The 19,327-nt window shown below is 44.8% G+C and overlaps 1 protein-coding gene across 1 annotated transcript in view; it reads right to left on the bottom strand.

The window, feature by feature from the left end:
• Nucleotides 1-17,597, bottom strand: part of EPC2 (enhancer of polycomb 2) — a 116,691-nt gene extending 99,094 nt beyond the window's left edge. Inside the window, exon 1 of the mRNA XM_088474874.1 lies at nucleotides 17,165-17,597. Coding sequence (XP_088331000.1) covers nucleotides 17,165-17,317 — 153 coding nt within the window. The 5' untranslated portion in view covers nucleotides 17,318-17,597. The remainder of the gene's footprint in view (nucleotides 1-17,164) is intronic.
• Nucleotides 17,598-19,327: the final 1,730 nt, after the last annotated feature.

Here is a 19,327-nt window from a genome sequence, read left to right as displayed (position 1 = left end):
CACCCAAAACTTTCTTAGGAAGGATAGTGATATAATGTATAGTGGGAGTCAGCCTGCTCGCATGGGCACACTCACCCTGCTGATGCTATACAGGAGTGCAGCGGGAACAGTACATGAGGTGGTGCGAAAAAGAGTAATAACCTGAATAGAGAGGGCATGAGGCAGCGGCAGTGTCACTGTGGAGTCTCCTCGTGCGCAGCGGAGACTCCCGTCATCAAGACGCGCGTTTCACCAAATGGATTTTTCAATTGAGCTCCGATGTGTCACGGAGCTGGCCGTGTATAAAGATTCCATCGGCCAATAGTGTATAAGGGTGTGTAGGTCAAGAGCCTATCAGAAATCTTGATAGGCGGGATCAACTGTCCCACGGCAAATAAGTGCATAATCACTTGGGGAGAAAGCTGTGTGTTGAAATGGAGATACTGAGTTTGCAATATACCAACTTAAAATATAAGCATACAAACACTGACTTAGCATACTGAATTACCAGAGAAATTTCATGGGTATTTGCTACAAATACCACTTTTACACTAAAATCCCGGGTCCGACCCTGGAATTTGAACACTGGTCAATCCCGGGTTGAACTCGGCTTCAGACCCAGTTTACACTGCAACTCGACCCGGGTTATTCCCGGGTTTGCCCCGTTTACACTGAACCCGGGTAATCCCTGCTTTCTCTATAGAAGTAATTAAAAATGGTCTGCTTTAAGGTCTGACAAAGATGGTCACAAAAGGCAGCAAAAGAGAGGGGTGGGGACTGTTTCCAGCATTGCTACAGGCTGCTGTTCTGGCTGTGGCAGGCTGTGTATCAGCCTGCTTTTGTGGCGGCTGGTCAGGCTGTGGTGCAGGTTGCAGTTCTGGCTGTGGCAGGCTGTGTATTAGCCTGCTTTTGTGGCGGCTGGTCAGGCTGCTGTGGTGCAGGAGGTTAGGCAGGCAAGCGATGGCTTCATGTGAGTCTCTCTATGCAGGGCACTGACAAATTACATCATCTGTCAGTGCCCCAGAAGCTCCAATTAGCATCATTCAGAGCTAGTCGGGTCAAATAAGATGGTAGCACCCATTTACACTGCCTCATGACCCGGGAACAACCCGTTTTCAACCCAAGTAAGATTGCCTGGTAAATCGACCCGGGTTAATTTTTTGGGAGCCGTTCACACAGAGCCTCAACCCGGATCGACCTGGCAATAACCCGGGTTATTTGTTTGGAGTAAAAGGGGTAATAGACAGCTAATAGATAGCAGTATTGGTCTACAAAGAAGTTTTTTTTAGTCATAATAATATAACATAATTGGTGTGATAGGATTGTATACATGTAGTAACATAACAGATACCACATGTATAACAAATCAGAAATAATAATGAAAATTAATTATTGAATAGAAAATAATTAATAAATAACCTATATAGAATAAAAAGAAGGAGGGGGAGGAAAAATAAAAGAAATTTTTATGGGCCAATTAAATCATGAAATCAGTGAAAGAAACGGGGGGTGTGTGCAAAATGTATCATTGCTAAGAAATTGTTATATGTGAACACACATGGTTATACTGTACAAAGTACGACCATGTATGTGTGTAATGGAAGATTAAAGAAGGATGAAAGAGGTTGAATATTAATAAGTGTAGTGGTGTCAGGAATGATGAGTAGGTGAAGAAAATAATGTAAAATATTAGAAATAAAAAAAACAGTGTAAGATATAGGAAAAGGTGTGAAGTGAATAAGTAATGTGATATGCAATTGCAGTTGTGAGCATAAAAAATTTATGAGAATACTATATGAATAAGAAATTATTCCATAATATAAAATGAGAGAATAAAGTGACAAAAATCCAAGATTTAAAGGGAAGATATTCATAGTGGAATATAAAATGCAAAAAATATGAAAAAATAATAAGTGCATATATATGCATGAGTGTACATATACATAAAAATGGTGCTTGTCTCAAGATGTGCACCCAAATGGATTCTCACTGTGCTGCCGACAGTACACAATTGAACAGAAATAGTAATAAGAAAAAAGAGAAAGTGACTAGATAACTAAAATGTCATATTAATCTAAAGCCATATCTATCAGAATAAATTCATCAGAAAGAAAAAAGAATATTTGTTTTAAATCAGAGGTATATAATCAAAGAAAAGCCATGTAGTTTATGTTCTCGTTAAGACCAAAAGGGTTCACAGTTTTTAATCTGAAGGTTCACTGGCTTTCTTTTTAAAGGAGTATTTTCATTAGGTCTCCTCTAATACCTAGTCTCACATGCTCCAAGCCGTATGCTTGTAAATACTGTGGTGAGCCTTCATGTTTTTTCAAAAAGTGTCTTGCTACTGATGTTAGTTTTTTAAACTTTCTAACATCAGCAGAGGCATTTCTTATGTTGCCCACATGTTCTAACAATCTTAGCTTGAAGGCTCTTGTGGTCATGCCCACATATCTCAATTTACAAGGGCATTCCAAACAGTATACTATCCCAATGGCGTTACAATTGAAAAATTGTCTAATCTCTATGGTGTTGTTAAATCTGTCCACTATTGAGTTCCTTTTAGTCATATATTTACAGGCTTTGCAGCTTCCACATGGGAAGGTGCCTTTAATTTTAGAGATCTTTTTCGGATTGGGATTAAAGTGACTCCTGGTTAGATTATCTCGTAGGTTATTGGATCTTCGCCAGCTGAAGGCTGCTTTCTGATCCAATTAATTCTTCAAATCTGAATCCAATAGTAAAATATGCCAATGTTTGTTGACAATTTCCTGTAATTGACACCATTCCTGGCAGAAATTCCAAACAAAACGAATTTTGTTCTTACTGGAATCAATCCTTTTGTCTGAGAAAATGAGATGATCCCTCTTAAAGTTTTGATACCTGGTATTGGGCATACTTAATGGATCGTTTACTATAGCCCGTTTGAGTCTCTGTGAGAGCTCCACACTTTTCCCTTTGTAGGTTGTCTTCTTAGAGCAGTTCCTGCGTAGTCTCAGGAATTCCCCCTTGGGAATGTTCTTGACAGTAGGGGGGAAACGTGAGTTACTTTGGTGAAGAACACTATTAGTGGCTGTTTCTTTTCTGTATAATACTTAGCAATATGATTCAGTGATCTTTGATCTTTCGCGTGCTAATTGAGCAGTATATTCTTTAACACATAAATGTGGATCACAGATATCATTGATATTTGTGGCATTTATGTTTTTATTTACATGTTTGTAGTAATATTTATTTGTTGTCCTAGTGGTAATTGACGGCCTTTGTAGGCCCACATTCGTACATGTTTATTATTGTATGTAAATGTTGTCCTATTTCCTCTTTTTGAAGAGGTTTTAAACTCCATCATTAAAAGTTATATTTTATATTTAACATTAGAGTATTAACCAGATTTTCAACATCTTTTATACAAAGCGCCAAATTCCCATTTGGTAAACTCATTTGTCTACAAGCAATTCTGACTCAATGTAAAGGTCATTAAATGTAGTTGCTCTGTGTTTGGATGAATAAAATAGTACCTGGAGCAATAGATCTTGACAAAGAGGTAGACGCCAGATTTCTTCCTTTAGTATCTCTCGGCAACCAGGACCCACATCGCATCTCCTTCCTCTTTTTTGATTTTTCACAGCATTTGAAAGATGAAAGACATGGGCTAGCTGAAATGCCAATGTGACTGTCAACTCTCTCTGTCCATGCGCCTTGGGCCAAGAGAAAAACCTACATACTTTGGTATTCCGGTTTGCTGCCATATAGTCTACTTAAAGAAACCGGAAAAATTGCATCAGTAACTGGAATACTTCCTGATACAGAAACCACTCCTCTGCAAAAACTTGTCTTTGACTTAAATAATTGCCCACTACATTTTTCTTGCCTGCTACATCAAAGACTGAAATAATCTTTGTATTACTTTCAGCCCAAGATTTAAGCTTTGCTAACTCCAACATTATAGCTTTGCTTCTAGTGGGGATACAGTCAGAATGTTCACATGGACCTTAAGTCTATAAAGCAATATGTTGACATGCTTAAAATATCGACATTTTTATAATGTTGACATTTAACATGTGGACACCAGAATGTCAACATGTAGTTTTTTGCTTATATTTAGGATTAGGCTAAAATAAAATATAAAAAAAACAAAAAACAAACAAATGCATGTTGACAATCTAGTGTTGATATGTTAAATGTCGTCATTGTGAACATGTCGACATTTTAACCATGTTTATCTTAAATCCATGTCGACATTCAGAAACTGTCCACATCCTGAATTTCGACTTTGCATACCACATCCCTTCTGGTGTCTCACTGATTTACCAAAGCCGCCACTAACTTGTTGTCAGAGAATGTTCTGAGGTGCTTCCCCTGTAAACTGAGGATGAAAATGTTTAATTGCTTTATTACTTGGGCTATATTTGCCAGGAGGTAGCTTCCAAGCCTGCAGCACTTGAGTCTGTCATATTCCTTTTGCCATTCTGGGGGCGATACAATTGTTAGCATCAGCAGCTGGTAGTGCCGGGTGTCCGATGGAGCAATTCAACTGTTCGGGCATGAACAGCGGTTGGCATTTCTGCTTACTGGCTCATGAGGGGGCGAGCAGAAATGTGAGATAAGTCCTGGTTTTGGGCGCCCAAACTGCTGTTTGTGCGTCCTAACCAGGACTTTAGACGGTAAAATAGTTTTACATGACTAGACTTGGTTTAATTAGGCGCAACAAGCATAATAATTAATAGGCGCCCAAAAACAATTAAATTGCAACATTGAGCGCCGATTAATTATTAGAGCCTTTAAAAAAAATGTAATCACCTCCACTGTGTCTAAGACTGACACTCTTTGGGAGAGATTCAATTGTTTTGTGCGCACGTAGCTCCCATCTCATCTAAAGTGACAGAAGCTATTCTGTCACTTTGTTTGTGTGACTGGCCCCATGCTGGTTGCGATGACAGTGTTCTCGCCCCTGTGCAAAGTGCCAGTTAAGGGCCTCAAAAGCCAGACACGCTGCAGCTGAGGCACCCAAAAGCCAGATTTTGGGCGAATTTTGGCTCACACTTCAAGAGGGTGCGAGTAGAAAGCCAATACGTGATGGGTGTTTAAAACAACTGACTAGCTCCCGATCACTTAAGACTTGCACTATGGGCATAAAAAAAAATGTAATCCTCCCACTTTCTTTTGATATTTTTCCACCAGATAATAGACCTCTTGGTAGTATTTTATAAGCAGGCTTCTCTGAATAACATCAGGATGTGATCCATATAGGATCAATACCACCAGTTCGAGACTGTACATGTACTAGAGGGCCACAGATTCCTCACAAATAATGCCCTTTCCTTATGCATCAAGAACTTTATCTTAGACACAACTTTCTTCCAACTAAGTTACTTTGTTTTGTATGGTGTTAAAGCACGCTCTTCAGACAGCTTGGGGGGCAATTCAATTGTTTTAAAAGGTGCGTTAATTAATGGGCGCCCAATGTTGCATTTCAAATGTTTTTTGGGCACTCATTAAACTATTGCGCTTGCAGCCCCCGATTAGACCAAGTTTAGCTGCGTAAAATGGCTAAGCCAGAATTAAATCCTGGTTAGGGCAAACAAAACAGTAGTTTGGGTGCCCAAAAAAAGACTTCTAGCACATTTCTGCTCGCCACCTCAGAAGGGTGTGTACAGAAATGCCAGTGTTGGTGGCTATCGCGCCCAAATGGAGCAGTAATTGAATTGCTCCATCGGGCGCACATTAGTCAGAGCCACCAGCGTAAACAATTGAATCCCCCCCAGTGTAAAAAAAAGCCTTCCTTTATTGTATGGCATTCACTTACATGTCCTATGTTTTATTCGCTGGCACAGGACAAGATTACTCCTTGGGGGAAATTCAATTGAGTGTGATGGGGTTCCCGGAGCTATTCAATTGACCGCACTGTTAGCCGGACTAAAGGTGCGTATCCACTTGCCGATAGAGAAACGACAGTACGATCACAACATTGTAAATGTACAGTCGTTCCTCATGCTGTAAGTGCCTACACTGAATAATATGTCCGATATGCCTGATTTGTGAACGATTATTGAGCGATTGAACGATGTCGTTATCGTTCAATCGCTCATTTTAATCGCCTAGTGGATACGCACCTTAAAGGATTTATTCTGGCACCCTCTTGAGGGTGCGAGCAGAACCTTCGGTGCAGAGGCTCCCTGCCCACACTCTTGGGAGGAACACTACTGATTCCATGGGCCAAATGTAAAAGGGTGAAAGTTTAGAAAATGTGAGCGTTTTCTCACAATTTTTAAACTCGGCAAACTCGCATGTTTTTCATACTCAAAAAAACGCACGATTTAAATTCTCATCCAGAAGTTTTCCCATATTGAAGATTCAACTCGACCAATGTAATAGTGTGAGAGTTTACTGCTAAACTCTTAAATTTTCTAAACTCTCACCCTATTACATTTGGTCCCATATCTGACCCTCAAACATGTTGTGTCCTCAGGACAAGAATAGTATTAAAGGCTCCTGAGGATTTTCAGCAAAAAGATATCCTTGAGTCAAAACTTCTACCTTTCTGTTCTGAAGTAACTCTGGAAATTGTTCAGGCAATTAATTAATAAATTAAAGATGTAAACAGTCATACAAAGCTTTGAACACTGATGAGGGTCATGGTTTCATGGACTGTTCAGAGACATTTCCTTTGGGATACTGATGGAACCCTATCCTGTATCAATTTCTTGATACTTAAAAACCTTTGCTCTTTTATAGAAAGGGTCCTTATGTATGCTTATTGTTTATGCTGCCCCCCCTATCAGTGCTATAAAGGAATGGAGTGGAGTGTCAAAATTCATTGGGGCCATCTCCTTTATTACTAAACTGGGATACTACTTATTCTTAAAGAAAGGAATAATGTTAGTTTTTCGCAGAGGCTTAAACCGGCTAGGCTCAAGATACATGAAAAAAAAAAAAAATGAGCCTTTAAAAACTTACAATGCTGCCATGAGAGAAAAATGGGATTTTGGTACTTACCGGTAAATCCTTTTCTCAGATTCCACATGGGACACTGGAACTAGTATCAGTGATGGCGCCGAGCAGAGAAAAATGTGGGTTCCAGGGACCCCTCACTTTACAAAATTGTGGTCCTACTCCACAGTTTCTGGGTCTCAACACAATTTATGCTTTTGAGCTCCCCACATGCCATGAAACCACCCCACATGCCCTACACCATACTGTATACTATGGAAAGTCAGTCAAACACCCAATAATCTTTCCCATTAGTGTCATTATTGAGATCTCCCCCAGCCCCCATGACCATAACAGCACCCAAATCAATAAAAACGTATGAAATGAGCACAGACTATATGGGGCCTATATATCAAGCTGTTCTTCACATAAAAGTATACAGAAACTGCAGTATCTGCATACTTTTATGTATTGTTCCTATGTACTAAAAGCACAATGGAGGAGATTTTACAGAAATCTCTGGCAAAGTGCTAATTAGCGCTGCAGATCCCAGCCCACATTATTATGTGGAGTACAATATGACCCCTATGTACTAAACTTCAAAACACAGTGGTTTTTTTTTTTTTTTTTTGTTTGTTTTTTTGGCGTTTAGCCCAGGTAGTTTACACCATCTCCAGATGCCCCTTCTAAAATGTTGATGCTAAAGATTAAAGAAGCCTTAATCAGTCTTAATAAGTGTTAATCCAAAACTAAATTGGATGAGAAAAACAAAAAAATAGTCTTAAAAATTAAGCAATTTAGCAATTAGGATGCTCTGGGAGAAGGGGACAGACTACTACTGAAATCAGGTGTATGTGAGGCCCCCCTGAGGAGTACAGTTAACGGGGAAGCTCATCTCTGCTCGCCCCATGCCTGCTGTCCTGTCCGGAGTGCGACTGATAGGAGCGGAGAGGGCGGAAAGCAGGACCCCTCCTGACACCCAAGAGGGGAGAAGGACGGAGGTCTCAGAGGGCGATTGGATAGGAGACGCTGCCGTTGCAGTGATTGCTTGGTAGTGTTCACTTTAGGATTTGTTTTAGGGCAGGGTGCTGATCACCGAGTGCACACCTGCGTGCGGCGAAGGCACGTGCGCTTCCACGGGACATGGCCCTGTTGTAAGGGAGATGCCCTGTGTAGAGGTGCAGGGAGAAGTTGGGATGCCACACTATACTTCTTGCTCATCCTTGGTGTTAGAAGCCTTTATTCTCCCAGCCGAGACACACACTTGCCCATAATACTGGCTGACATGGTGGAGGCACCCAGACGTGCCGCCCACAACGTACCCACAGAGCATGTGGAATGTGCTGAAATAGACGGAGGTGGTTGCCTGTCGCTGCTGACATAAGTGTGACATATAGTCAATCGAACCCACCTCGTGAATGTTTGACGCTGGCCAACCCCTCCGAAAAGCATAATAAAGAACAAAAAGCGTAGCAGACCTATGGAAAGACGCTGTCCACGCCACATAGACACGGAGTGCTCTAACATCATCCAGAGTTGAGGATTCTCCGGAGTTCTCAACCAAGGAAGGCACCACAATAGGCTGAATCATGTGGAAAACCAACACAACCTCAGGAAGGAAAGCGGCGTGAGTCCTGCGCTCTGCCCTTAAAAGGGTTGCACGATTTAAATCGAATTATTAAATCATGATTTAAAACATCAGTGTTGCACGATTGAAATCACATGATGTAGCTGTAGCTCTGGATTGTGTACAAAGACGCAACTGCACAATCAGTGATGTCGTGCAAGTGTGGAAGAAGCTGTTAGATGATCTGGAAGAGATTGGAAACCACAGCAATGTAGTAAAGATGGCAAAAGCAATAGCTAAAATTGCACTCACAGATACCCACTTTCTGGCTAATCTACTTGATCCTAGGTACAGGGGAAAAAAAGCTTAGTCCTGCTGAAATTGAGACTGCTATAGAGTTTGCTCATGCCAATAATCGTCAAATTATGCTGGTCATCATCAACTTTCGTGCATCCATGAAACCATTTGCACTATACATGTTTGAAGTGGATGCCAAGTATCTAGCCTGGTGGATGTCCTACGCAGCTCAACTTCAGTTAGACACTTCTGTAGTAAATCTTCTGAAGCAGATGCTCACCGCAGTTTCAAGTGCAGGATTTTTGCAATGTATTGGATTGTACAATCCAAAACAGGCAACAGATTGGGAAATGAAAAAGCAGCTAAGCTGGTTGCATTTAGGGATGAGCAGGTTCGGATTTACTCGGTTCTTATAGCCACTTTACTGCAAGTTCGGATTGAAGAAAAAGCAATAGTCTAGACAAACGAAAAGTTGTAAATGGAAAGTCCCGACTGTCACACCATGCAACATAAGACCGCCAAATGCAGTGGTAATGCGCAGCCGTAACCGGATTCCGGGCACAAAGCATAGTGGGAATAACAGATTCTGAGATACCTTTTCGTCTCAAGATAGCAGCCTCAACAGCCACCCTGTTAACGCAGCTGCGCTAGGATGGGGGGGTGCAAAAAGACACTGTTGCAGAAGGTCCAGACGAAGTGGTAGGGGCCACTGGTAGTCTGCTAAGAGAGTCCGAAGGGCCAAGAACCAAATCCTCGAGGCTAGTCCGGTGCCACGAGTATGACAGAGGCCGTGTTTTTTTTCCGCTTTAGTAGACGAGGAAGAAGTGGAATTGGAGGAAACAGGTAAATCATCATTCGGATCCAGAGTTCTGGAAACGTATCTTGGTAGCGGATGGTTTAATCGAGATGCCATGAGGTCCACCTGCGGCCAACCCCGACGACGGACCAATGCCTGGAATATGTCTGGGTGAAGCATCCATTCCCCGGGGTAGAGATCCTGTCGACTGAGAATCTGCTTCCCAGTTGTCCACTCCTGGGATGAATACCGCCGACAGGAGTACTGACTGACTCACGGTCCACCGGAAAATCTGAGTATCTTCTCTTTGCCATTCGACTGAGTTCCGCCCTGTCAGTTGATATAAGCGATGGCCGCCACGTGCGGCTTCGAGCAGAGCGTTGGAATTTGCCCTGAGTTCCAACACATTTATGGGCCACCGTCTTCTCTGTGCCGAGCAACGGCCCTGAAACTGACAGTCTAGGACTAACTATCCCCATCCTCGGAGACTGGCGTCTATTGTCATGATTATCCAGTCCCACAGTCCGAATATTCGACCCACCAAGAGGTTGTTGGGTTGCATCCACCAGAGGAGAGAGACACTGATTTGCGGAGCCAACCGAATCATCCGATGTAGATGTAGGTGAGACCCTGACCTCTGTAAGGAGGTCCAGCTGAAAAACACGGGAATGGAATCGTCCGAATTGTAGAGCCTTGAAGGAAGCTACCATCTTTCCTAAGAGATGGAGACAAATAAGTAAAGACACCTTCTTCGGTCTTAGAACTAGCTGAACTAGTAGCCGAATGTCCTGAGCCTCGTCTTCCGGTAGGAACACCCGCTGTAACCTCGTATCCAGGATCATCCTCAGAAACTAGAGTCTGAGACGGAATTAGGTTGGATTTTTTTTAAATTGATCATCCAGCCGTGCTACGTCAGTCTTGTATGTGCAAGGTGTGGAATGATGGTCACACCTGATGTCCGAATGTGTGCAATAATGACAGACATGACCTTGGTGAAGACACGGGGTGCCGAGGATACGGCAATAGCCGATACTGATAGTGAATTTGCAATATCGCAAAATGCAGGAAAGCTTGATGTGGTTCCCATATTGGGACATGGAGATACGCATCTTTTAAATCCAGAGAAATTAGAAACTCCGCCGGCTCGCAATGACTGATTAAATCAACTCCATCTTGAAGCAATAAACCATCAGATACTGATTTAAAGACTTGAGGTTCAGGATGGGCCCGACAGACCAATCCAGATTGGGTACCACAAAAGGTTTGAGTAGAACCCCAGACCCCGTGGATGTACCAGAACTGGGACCAGCACTTCAGGAGAGATTGAATCGCCTCTTGCAACATCGAGACCTTGTCTGCTGACACCGGCAGACCCGTAGTGAAGAACTGATTTGGAGGGGAAACTTCAAAATCTGTCCTGTACCTTACAGAGACTATTCTGCGAATCCACGGGTCCAAAGAGGTCTGGCTCCAAACCTGTTGAAAAGTCTTCAAGCAAACTCCTACCGAAGGAGATTCCAGGGGGGGCGGGAGACCGTCATCCCACCTGTTTTTCAACCGGCTTTTGTCCCTGTAGACATGCGACCATCAGTTGGAGACCTCTACCTCTGCCACCTCTAGCCAGCGCGGAAGTACCCCTGGCTCTAACACAAAAGGAATGAAACTTGGGACCAGAGTAAGTCCTTCTGGTTGTCCCCTGCGAACCAGATTCTAAATCTTGCGGTACGGAAACATCTTCCAAAACCTCTTCCAATTCACCCTCTGCATTTTACTCCTGTGAGAAGTGTTCCTCGTCCGAATCATCCGACTGGAGTACTGTCTGTAGTGGACGTTTCTGCGACGGCTTTTGATAGAAAGTAGAGGTCATTCTACTAGTGGAACCCATAATATGTACAAGTCTTTCCACCGATTTGGCCAATCCTGTCGTCCAGGGGGGTTGTGACCAACGAGAATCAGCAACTCTAACGTTAATTCCGCCATAACTCCCGCTAGGTTAGAGGCCCATGGAGGAGTAGGCGAGGTAGTTAAAGTAACAGGCGGATCTACTATTGCACAAGCATCACATAGTGTGGTTCCAGTAGCATTTGGCTGTGTCAGTTTGTTATTACAAATAAACAGCTTCTGAGATGCTTTGGTGGCTGCCTTGCCTGTCATGGTAGAGACACACAACCAGCAAATATACAGTCAGAAATCAGAAGGCTAATGGGAGACAGAGGGTGAGAATCGCACCACTCCATTCCTAATGAATGGATTCCCTGCATACACCAGCTAATTTCAACACCCCAGTGTACTCACCGTCCTTGAAAGGATCCTGTGTAGAAGGGATGTCAGGTGCTAGGAGAATCCCGGTAACCTTCTGTAGTGTTCACTCTAGGTCCGGCGTCTGACCTAGAGAAAGGGCACTTATGCCCGAAAAGGGGGCATGTCTTTATGACACGTGTCCCCTCTTCGACAATCTTGGGAGCTTGCCCGTCACTTAAGGACATGGCGGGCAGCCCCCAAGCTCTGCGGGCATTGTGAATCGATGCCGGGTGCATGCGCCCAACATCCATTCACCTGCGGTAACCGCTGCACCGCCATTTTCCCCACCCACGGGACACTGCAACCCGCTAGAGGGGACAGAACTCACAGGCTGTTTCAGCGGGGCGCCGCACCGGACAGGGTGCTTTCTGGCCTTTAGAAATAGCCTTGCTATTCTGTCAAATGGCGCCTGCACTCAGCCTGGAGGGAGGAGAGGTGCAAGGAGAATGTGTGCTCAGTAGAAGCAGCAGCAATGCCTGTGCCGCACAGGGAGAGAGAGCCTGCGCTTATCAAGCTCTATCCCCTCCCCCCCCCATCATCATCCCTGGCGCCAAGATGGTCCTTGCAGTGTGTGTGTAGAATATTTTATATATATTAGTTCACTCTAGCTCCAGCGGCAGGCAGGGCGCCAGCGGCAGGCAGGGCGCCGGAGCTAGAGAAGGTAAAGGCTCGCGCGCGCACCCAAAAATGGGATGTGGCCATTGAAAAGGGGGCGTGTCTATAAGACGCATCACCCATTACGTCACTCTTGGGGGACACGCCGGGCAGCCCCCAAGCGCTGCTGACAGGGAAAATAGATGCCGGGCGCATGCGCCCGGCGTATATTCACCGGCGGTGACCGGGTCACCGCACATTTCCCCACCCGCAGGACACTGCGACCCGCGGGTGAAGACGGCACCCGCAGGCAGGGCGTTTTTTGCCTTCCTGAAGGAGGGCAGGGCGCTTTTTGCCCTCCTGAAGGAGGGCAGGGCGCCCCGCTAAACAGCCCAGCGGGAACGCTACATATACACACACACACACAAGCAGCCGCTAGCGCTGCCGATGCCTCAGTCCCTGAAACAGCGGGATGTCAGGTGCTAGTACTCACAGCCCTTTGTACTTGTGCTACAGCGCGGCTCTCATAACTCCCTGCCGGCGTCGGGTAGAGGGAGCGCGCAGCTGGGTTTCATACTCACTGCGGCTCCCTTGAACTGCTCCCGTTAGAGAGACACAGCCTACTTGTGAACTCACTGCGTCTCCCTTGCCGATGGTGCGGTGGAGAGGAGCGGTCACGAGCTTTTGTTTAAGCCCTGTGCACTCCTGTCTGACTTGAGTCAGGGCGCCAGGGAATGAGTTTAATATACCGCCGGCCGCATGGCCTGCGGTTGGATTCCCGTCAGCGGCAGCCCGACAGGAGCAGAGTGCGAAGCAGCGGAAGCCCGACAGCGCTGGAAATCCCGATCGTGGCTAGGTAAAGTATCTGCTAACCTAACCCCCCTAACCCTCCTTAGGGTTGCCTAACCCTAACTTCCCCCCCAAGTGCCTAACCCTAACTACCCCCTTCCCCGCTGCCTAAACCTAAGTCCCCCGGGGGGGTGCCTAACCCTAAGTCCCCCCCGGGGCTGCCTAACCCTAACCCTCCCCAGGGGGTGCCTAACCCTAAGTCCCCCCCGGGAGCCCTAAACCTAACCCTCCCCCCCGCAGCTGTCCGCTCACGGCGCCCAGCATCACTACGATCGTGATGCCGGGCGCCGGTCTCCCAGCGTCGGGGAAATGCGGGCGTCTACATCTAGACGCCCGGCATTTCACCCATGCCAGGATAAGACAGTCGGGAAGCCAGCTGCCGGTATTTAGGCAGTCGGCTTCCCGGGCGCCAGGGACCTGGACCCCAACCTTTAGAGAGGTGGCAAAGGGTCCCTAATCAGTATTAGCAAATATATAAAGAAAGAAAAATAAATAAAAAAGTATACTGCTGGAACTCTGTCCTATAGTGTCCAGCTCCTTAGGCACATTTTTCTAAATTGAGGTTGGTGGAGAATAGAGGGGGAGGAGCTTCACACTCCTAAATTATTTAAAGTGCCAGCTCCAACTATCTACCTCTCTATACCCCAGTGTACTAGTTACAGTGTCCCTTAGTGGATGATAGAGGAATTATCTATGTATATAGAGGGGAGTCGGGAAATTTTATGTTTGGGGGGGGGGGGGGACAACATAAAATCGTTCCTCCTCCCCCCTCTAACTTGGGTGCAGGGACTGTAGCAGCTGCAGCAGACGGTCAGGGGATGTGCTTTATAGCAATAGGCTGCACAGCACCTGCACTGCACGGAAGAGGAGGCGTAATGTGTGGTATTTTACCTAAAAGACCGCACATTACACCTCCTCCTCCATGCGATGCAGTGGCAGTGCAGCCTATTGCTATAGGGCACAGCCCCTTACCGTCCACAGCAGCGGTGCCTTTTGACATCCATGTGTATATTGTGAATAAAAGAATTGCAGTTTGTAGATATATGCAAAATGTTTCAATTATTATAAAATATTGTTTTGTTTTACAAGTGACTTATCTCATCTGTTTTATTAATTGCAGAAATAGATTTTATCAATAGGTGCTGTCTTGTTTTTACTTTGGTAGTAAGTCAATGTCATGTCTTGTTACATTGTGTGTGTGTAGATATAAAGAACTCAGGAACAGTTGTACTAACCAGGGAGTGTTTATGGTTTATCTTATTTCCACTAAAGGACCCGGACGTGACATCAAGTGAGGGCAGAAGTGCGGTTCCATGCCCTGACAGTGTTCTTATGTTGTCTCAACTGTAGTATCTGGCCACCAATAGTAGAAATTTGTAACGGTTTACGTCGAGGTTCTGTAGCTGAAGGGGATCTAGCCGCAACCGTGTGTTTATTGTGCAAGTCAGCAACATTTCAGGCACAAATGGCCCTCTCTCAAACTGTTCTAAAAATTTATTGATATATCTTTTTAGATGGTGCTCCATGCACTATATAAAAAGAAAACAAATAGATGACAAAACATTATAGAAGCAATGCTTTAAATGATGACACATACAATGGGCGGTATTCAATTGTTTCACCCCTTTACGTGCCCTATAGGAGCTATTCTATTGTTGCTGCTGTCTAACGCGATCAGCTGCCAGCGCACCATTTCAGCCCCCAGGTGGGTGCGAGCTGAAATGGGCGAAAAAGTAACCTGTTTGGGCGCCCAAACAGCACTTTCCGCCATTGCGCCCAATGAGTAATTATTCTACTGCAAATACAAAGTGACATTTGGTAACTGCAATATATTTAATCTGGAAAACAAAACAAGAAAAAAAAAAAAGGCATAAAAGTTCACATTCTTAAGTTACTAACAATAAACATATTTAAAACGTTGTTTCACTACCTAGGATAAAAATTCAACATCTTCTAATACATAATTAGTATTGGACTGTGGCTGTACAACAAATTACAAGCAAATACTCCAGGTCTGCAGCTACCACAATGTATGCTGCAGAACTTCCCAAGTAATTAGAACCTTAAGGTTTATGATGTAAACAGTGAAGTATAACAGTTTTTGTTAGCAAGTACAACCATGTAATCAACGCGATTTTTTATGCTTTTTCACATAAATTATGTAAAACACTAAAGACCAAGAATACAATTTGATTCGAATTTTGAGCTGAACATATTCCACAGAACAAATAAATATGACAGTCACGAGTATTTATCACTGTATGCAGTACAAGCCACTCACACGCTGTACAGCGATCTCCAAAGACCTGGGACCAAAAAAACACCACACGCACAAAGGGGGGTGGAGGGGGGGGGGGGGGGGGGAGGAACGTCATGACTCAGCCAATCAGCGCAGTGATAACAAGGACAGTAACAATCACTTAACCAATGGCGGCAGGGTGGGGGCGGAGCTTCCATTCATTCAATGAATTCTGGGCGCACTTACTACAGTAGTGCTCGTGCCGTCACAGTGACGTCATCGTGCAGTCTTCACACACTACGTCATTCCACTACAGCGGGGACACTGACAGCACTACACAGCATACACCTGTACATCACACACTACGTCATTCCACTACGCCGGAGACACTGACAGCACTACACGGCAAACTTCTACACATCACACACTACGTCATTCTACTACACCGGGGCCACTGACAGCTCTACACGTGACTGACACAACAAACATCTGCACATCACACACTACATCATTCCACTATAACAGGGATACTGACAGTACTACACAGCATACACCTGCACATCACCACATCAATCCACTACACAGGGGACACTGCCAGCACATTACATCGTTCCACCGCTCCGGGGGGTGGGGGGCACTGTTGTGTCAGTCACGTGTAGTGCTGTCAAACATCTGCACATCACATACTACTACATCATTCCTGTACAGCGGGGACACTGACAGCACTACATAAGACAATTTACACATCTGTGGATCCCAGAGACACCATGCATCTGCACTACAGTACACAAATAACACAGTCCCATATTGCTACATTATTACCATCATGCACTTACATGGTAATACACATATCATACTCATGGACGTTACATGTTATATCACTGATCACCTACTGTATTGCCTGGCTCAGAATAGTAGAGAGATCATACATGTAAAGAGCCAGCACGTTTCTCTCACAATATTCAAAATTCTGATTTTCGAAGTATCCATTACTCATTATATCACACTACTACTATCATAATAGCAACGTAAAAAGAAATGATACTTATAGTAAATACACAGCATCTACTACTACACTGCAAATCACCAAGGTCCACAATTATATCTCACACAATGTTAATTAACATTTATTTAATAAATACATAGAACATTTCCGGTATCAACAGTATATAGACACACACACACTACACTATTAACCTAATAAAAAAAAAATTGTTTAACATATACTTTTTTTCTTATGACACCGGCCTAAAACATCTCATTACACACTGTATCTGTAGCGAAAGTCCACAGACAGAGGCCTGAGCTGCTGCAGCACGCCTTAGACCCGTAAACACTGCTGCTACAGCTCTGAGCCTCACATTTGTGATTAAACCTGCCGGGCTGTGCTACGGACACTTTCTATTCACAGCGCGGGTTACGCTCACGCCGAGCTCTGCGCACACTGTGACGTAGGGTTCGGACGCCACAACATGGCGGCTCCCGCCAACTACGCCAGCTAGAGCCGTCCACCTCCCCTGCGTGACGTAGCCAAACAGAATAGAGCGCGCTGTACGCAGCCCGGCCGGCGTAAGTGTGTTCCTGAATAGCAGATGTCTGACAAAAGATTACCTACCGATTCCTCCTCCTTCTCCATCCCCGTGGGCATCTGCGGCACGGCCCGGTTAATGGACACGCAGTCATTGAGGTCGGGCATGTCCGTGCCCCGATAGATAGGCAACGGCTTGGCAGCATCCAGTGCCCGCGCTCGGAACGACAGTTTGCTCATTGTCGCCACAGCCGGGGGAGGTGGGGGGGGCGAGGAATAAAAAAAAAAAAAAACACTTAAAACCGACGGTCAGAAGGACCCCCCCAAGCCGCTCACTCTCTCCCCCCGCCGACTCATGGGGCCCCCGTGACACGGTGAGGGGCACAAAGCGACGCTCCAGGCGGCGGTTCGTCGTGCCTAGATCCGGGTTTTGTTGGCTCGATCCGCTCCCTGCGCCATGGCAAACATGGCGGACATTACCAAGGCGGCGAGCGATCCCAGCAGCCCCCGCGAGCGGCGGCACAGGGCGGGTGCGCGCGCAGCAGGAGGCACGGGAGCGCGCGTCGGGGGACGCGGCTGGCGTAGCGGGACCGCGCTTTCTGCCCCTAGCGGCCGTCATAGTGCGCTGCCCCTGGCAGAAATTAGTTTATATACACACATACATTTTGTTTTACATTTATTCAGTCAAGATTTATGGAGCATACACACGGCCAGATTTGTCAGAAGAACGATTTGAATGATTTTACCAAAGTTTTGAACGATTGAACGATTTTTGACTGCATTAAAATGAATGGAATCGTCCAAGTCTGACTGCAAACACATCAGATGTCAGATATCGTTATCTGACAAACGGGAACGCTCATCGTCCATCGTTCAGGCATGTCAGATATGTCAGATTTTCCTTCAGATATGAACGACTGAACGATTTTTAAATCGTAAAGGTGCATACACACACAACGATTTTTTGATCGATTATCGTTAAACGATATCGTTTAACGATAATCGTTTGTAAAAATCGTTCACTTTCTGAGTCAAACGATGAACGATTATCGTTCATGCGCGTTCACATTTGTAGTTCAGTCAGACTTGTCAACTGAACGATTTTCAGTAAGTTAATATGCAAAAATCGTTTGTAGTTCTAAAAAATCATTCATTACATTTAGTAAATGAACAACTTTAGTAAACGATTTTTGTTAATTTTTTCAAGGGAAAAAATTGTTTACTAAAATCGTTCATTAACTAAATCGTTGTGTGTGTATGCAGCTTTATCGTTCAGATCTGAAGGAAAAATCTGACTGTGAGTATGCACCATTAAGGGTTTAGTTTTTCTTTTAATATAATTTTTTTTCCACTTTCTTGCTCTCTCTCCATATGCAGAGGGAAGGCACCAGGGCCGGATTAAGGTGTGTGAGAGGCCCTACCAATAATATTTTTAATTAATAAAATATGCTGGTGATGTTATATAAAAGTAGTATAATGTTAAACACACATTAGTGTCCCTGATTCACAATATATCATACAGAAACTCTAGTTCAAAATATCCAAGGGCACCCCCCACGCTGGTGATATAGCTACCGTATGTGTGGGAGCCAATGGTCGACTACCCCAGCTGCCCTCTTGTTAAACCAACTCTGGGAAGCACAAAGAAACACAAAACATTTTTATGCGTACATCTCCACCTGGTGTAAAGGTGCATATCCACTAGCAGATAGTGGAACGACAGTACGATTACAAAATTGTAATGGTACAGTCGTTCCTCTTCCCCTGCAGTGCCTACACTGAATGATATGTCGTTCAGTGCAGGCACCCGCCCTCATCCCTGAACATGGCCAATCTGTCGTTATCGGCAGATTGACCAGCATGTTCAGGTGATGATTGATGTCGGAAACGACCAGCGGGAGCGCGCATCGCTGGTTGTTTCCGACATTTTCATGACCAATTTCTGCACGATTAATGAGCGATTGAACAATATCGTTAACGTCCAATCACTCAATTTAATCGGCAAGTGGATACCTGCCTTTACAGTGCCAACTTCTTTTAATTTAGCAACAGTATTCCTTTTCTTAAAAGAGGGGTTAAGTTGGTTACACACCTGCATGACAGGCCACAGCCCTGTATAAAGATTGGTAAGTGCATGTGCATTTACCAATCATTAGGCCAATGTGTCTGTGCTGACATCACAACTGGGCGGGCATTTAAATTTGCCTGCCAGCTGAGATCACCGGCGGGTCCCCACAGCAAGTGTACAGG

This window comes from Taudactylus pleione, unplaced genomic scaffold (genome assembly GCF_031769625.1).
Source record: "Taudactylus pleione unplaced genomic scaffold, aTauple2 ptg000156l, whole genome shotgun sequence".
Lineage (NCBI taxonomy): Eukaryota > Metazoa > Chordata > Amphibia > Anura > Myobatrachidae > Taudactylus > Taudactylus pleione.
The sequence above is the reverse complement of the archived record's forward strand: the minus strand, read 5'-3'. Positions and strand labels throughout refer to the sequence as shown.